General features: G+C 42.3%; 1 protein-coding gene across 1 annotated transcript; it reads right to left on the bottom strand.

The window, feature by feature from the left end:
* Window positions 1-1280: 1280 nt before the first annotated feature.
* Window positions 1281-1700, bottom strand: EMH_0090880 (uncharacterized protein; the record flags this gene model as incomplete). Its single annotated transcript, XM_038023007.1, has 1 exon — window positions 1281-1700. One exon carries the CDS (start codon window positions 1698-1700, stop codon window positions 1281-1283), a length of 420 nt encoding a protein of 139 aa, XP_037878861.1.
* Window positions 1701-2385: the final 685 nt, after the last annotated feature.

The raw sequence follows: 2385 nt of genomic DNA, 5'->3' as shown, positions 1-2385 counted from the left end.
AGATGCAGCAGCAGCAGCAGCAGCAGCAGCAGCAGCAGCAGCAGCAGCAGCGGCAGCGGCAGCATCTCTCTAGGGGCTAATGTAATGTGTCCCTAGCTGTATGCTTTTGGCTTTTTCCTTAACCTTTCTGTCAGTGCTACAGGTGTTTTGCTGCTGCAGCTGCGCTGCTGCTGCTGCAGCTGCTGCTGCTGCTGCTGCTGCAGCAGCTGCTGCTGCTGCTGCAGCAGCAGCTGCTGCTGCTGCACTGATACGCCCCCATGGGACTGTCTCCGTGGGGGGAGCTGTAAGCTCTTTGTTTTTGGGGCTGCACCCTCGCTGGCAGACTTGTTTGGCTACTGCTGCAGCTGCTGCTGCTGCAGCAACTGCAGCAGCAGCAGCAGCAGATGCATGCATGCATGCAAATCCTATTGTATCGAATGCAAGGAACGCTTGATAACTGTTAAAAATATACACAAAGACAAAACCACACAAAGACAGGAGACACTAGAAACGGAGACAGTAGAAAAGGAGACAGTAGAAACGGAGAAACTGGAAAAGGAGACAGTATAAAAGGAGAAACTAGAAAAGGAGAAACTAGAAAAGGAGACAGTAGAAATGTTGAAACTATAAAAGGAGACAGTAGAAAAGGAGAAACTAGAAAAGGAGACAGTATAAAAGGAGATACTAGGAGACACTAGAAAAGGAAAACCTAGAAAGGGAGAAACTATAAAAACTAGAGAAGCTAGAAAGGGAGACAGTATAAAAGGGGAAGCTAGAAAAGGAGACAGTAGGAAAGGAGACAGTACAAAAGGAGAAACTAGAAAAGGAGACGGTATAAAAGGAGATACTAGAAAGGGAGAAACTAGAAAAGGAGACAGTATAAACTTTGACACTAGAAAAGGAAAAACTAGGAAGGAGAAACTAGAAAGGAGACAGTAGAGAAGGAGAAACTAGAAAAGGAGACAGTAAAAAAGGAGACAGTAAAAAAGGAGACAGTAAAAAAGGAGACAGTAAAAAAGGAGACAGTAGAAAAGGAGACAGTGTAAAGTGGAAACTAGAAAGGAGACAACAAAAAGGAGAAACTAGAAAGGAGACAGTAGAAAAGGAGACAGTATAAAAGTAGAAGCTAGAAAGGAGAAACTAGAAAGTAGAAACTAGAAAGGAGACAGTGTAAAAGTAGAAACTAGAAAGGAGACAGTAAAAAAGGAGACAGTATAAAAGTAGAAGCTAGAAAGGAGACAGTAGAAAAGGAGACAGTAAAAAAGGAGACAGTAGAAAAGGAGACAGTAAAAAACTAGTGTTCAGGGGGGACAGAGCGCGCAGAGCCGTTCAAAGGAGACAGGGTGGAGGCCCTGCATGCGTAACCACTGGTCAGCCAGGCGGGAGAAGGAGTCGGGGGGACGATCCCGCAGCCCCCGCGCAGCAGCACGCCGCCGCTGCGGCTTCTTGCTGCTTCTCCCTCCTGCTGCTGCTGCTCCTGCTGCTCCTGCTGCTGCTGCTGCTGCTGCTGCGGGGGGCAGGGAGCTGCTCCCGGAGACGTGGCTGTCGCCATCGTTCGGGTCCCGAGCTGCAGAGGGAGAGGTAGGAGCTGCTCCTGCTGCTGCTGCTGCAGCAGTTTCTGCTGCTGTTTCTGCTGCAGTTGCTGCTGCTGCAGTTTGTGCTGCTGCTGCTGCTGCTGCAGCAGCAGCAGCAGCACCGTTTGTGTGGGTGTCGAGCTGCATCGGTGTCTCCTTGGGGTGTAGCCGCTCAACGAAGAGAAAACGGCGGGCCTTCAGGTCTAGGTCTCCCACCTTGAAGCTGCAGCAGCAGCAGCAGCAGCAGCAGCAGCAGCAGCAGCAGGAAAGTAAACAAACAAACAAAAAGAAAACAAAGAGACACATACATACACAAGTAAACGGATAAACAAACAGAAACTAAACAAATAAACAAACAAACAATAGGAATATACACAAACATACAAATAAATAATATACAAACGAACAAACAAACAAGAAAGCAAACAAACAAAAATAAATAAATAAACAAACAAGAAGAAAACAGACAAACAAACAAAAAAATAAATAAAGAAACAAACAAGAAGAAAACAAACAAATAAACAAATAAAGAAATAAAGAAACAAACAAGCAAAAAGAAAACAAAAAAAATAAAAAAATAAATAAAAAAAATAAAGAAACAAACAAGAAGAAAACAAACAAACAAACAAACAAATAAATAAAAAAATAAACAAAAAAAAGAAACAAATAAAAAAATAAATAAAACAATAAAGAAACAAACAAAAAGAAAACAAACAAATAAATAAAAAAATAAAGAAACAAACAAGAACAAAACAAACAAACAAACAAATAAATAAAAAAATAAAGAAACGAACAAAAAGAAAACAAAAAACAAACAAATAAATAAAAAAAT

Source organism: Eimeria mitis, genomic scaffold (assembly GCF_000499745.2).
Source record: "Eimeria mitis Houghton genomic scaffold, Emh_scaff7275, whole genome shotgun sequence".
Classification (NCBI taxonomy): Eukaryota; Apicomplexa; class Conoidasida; order Eucoccidiorida; family Eimeriidae; genus Eimeria; species Eimeria mitis.
Note: the sequence above shows the minus strand (reverse complement) of the source record. Positions and strands in the feature narration are given on the sequence as shown.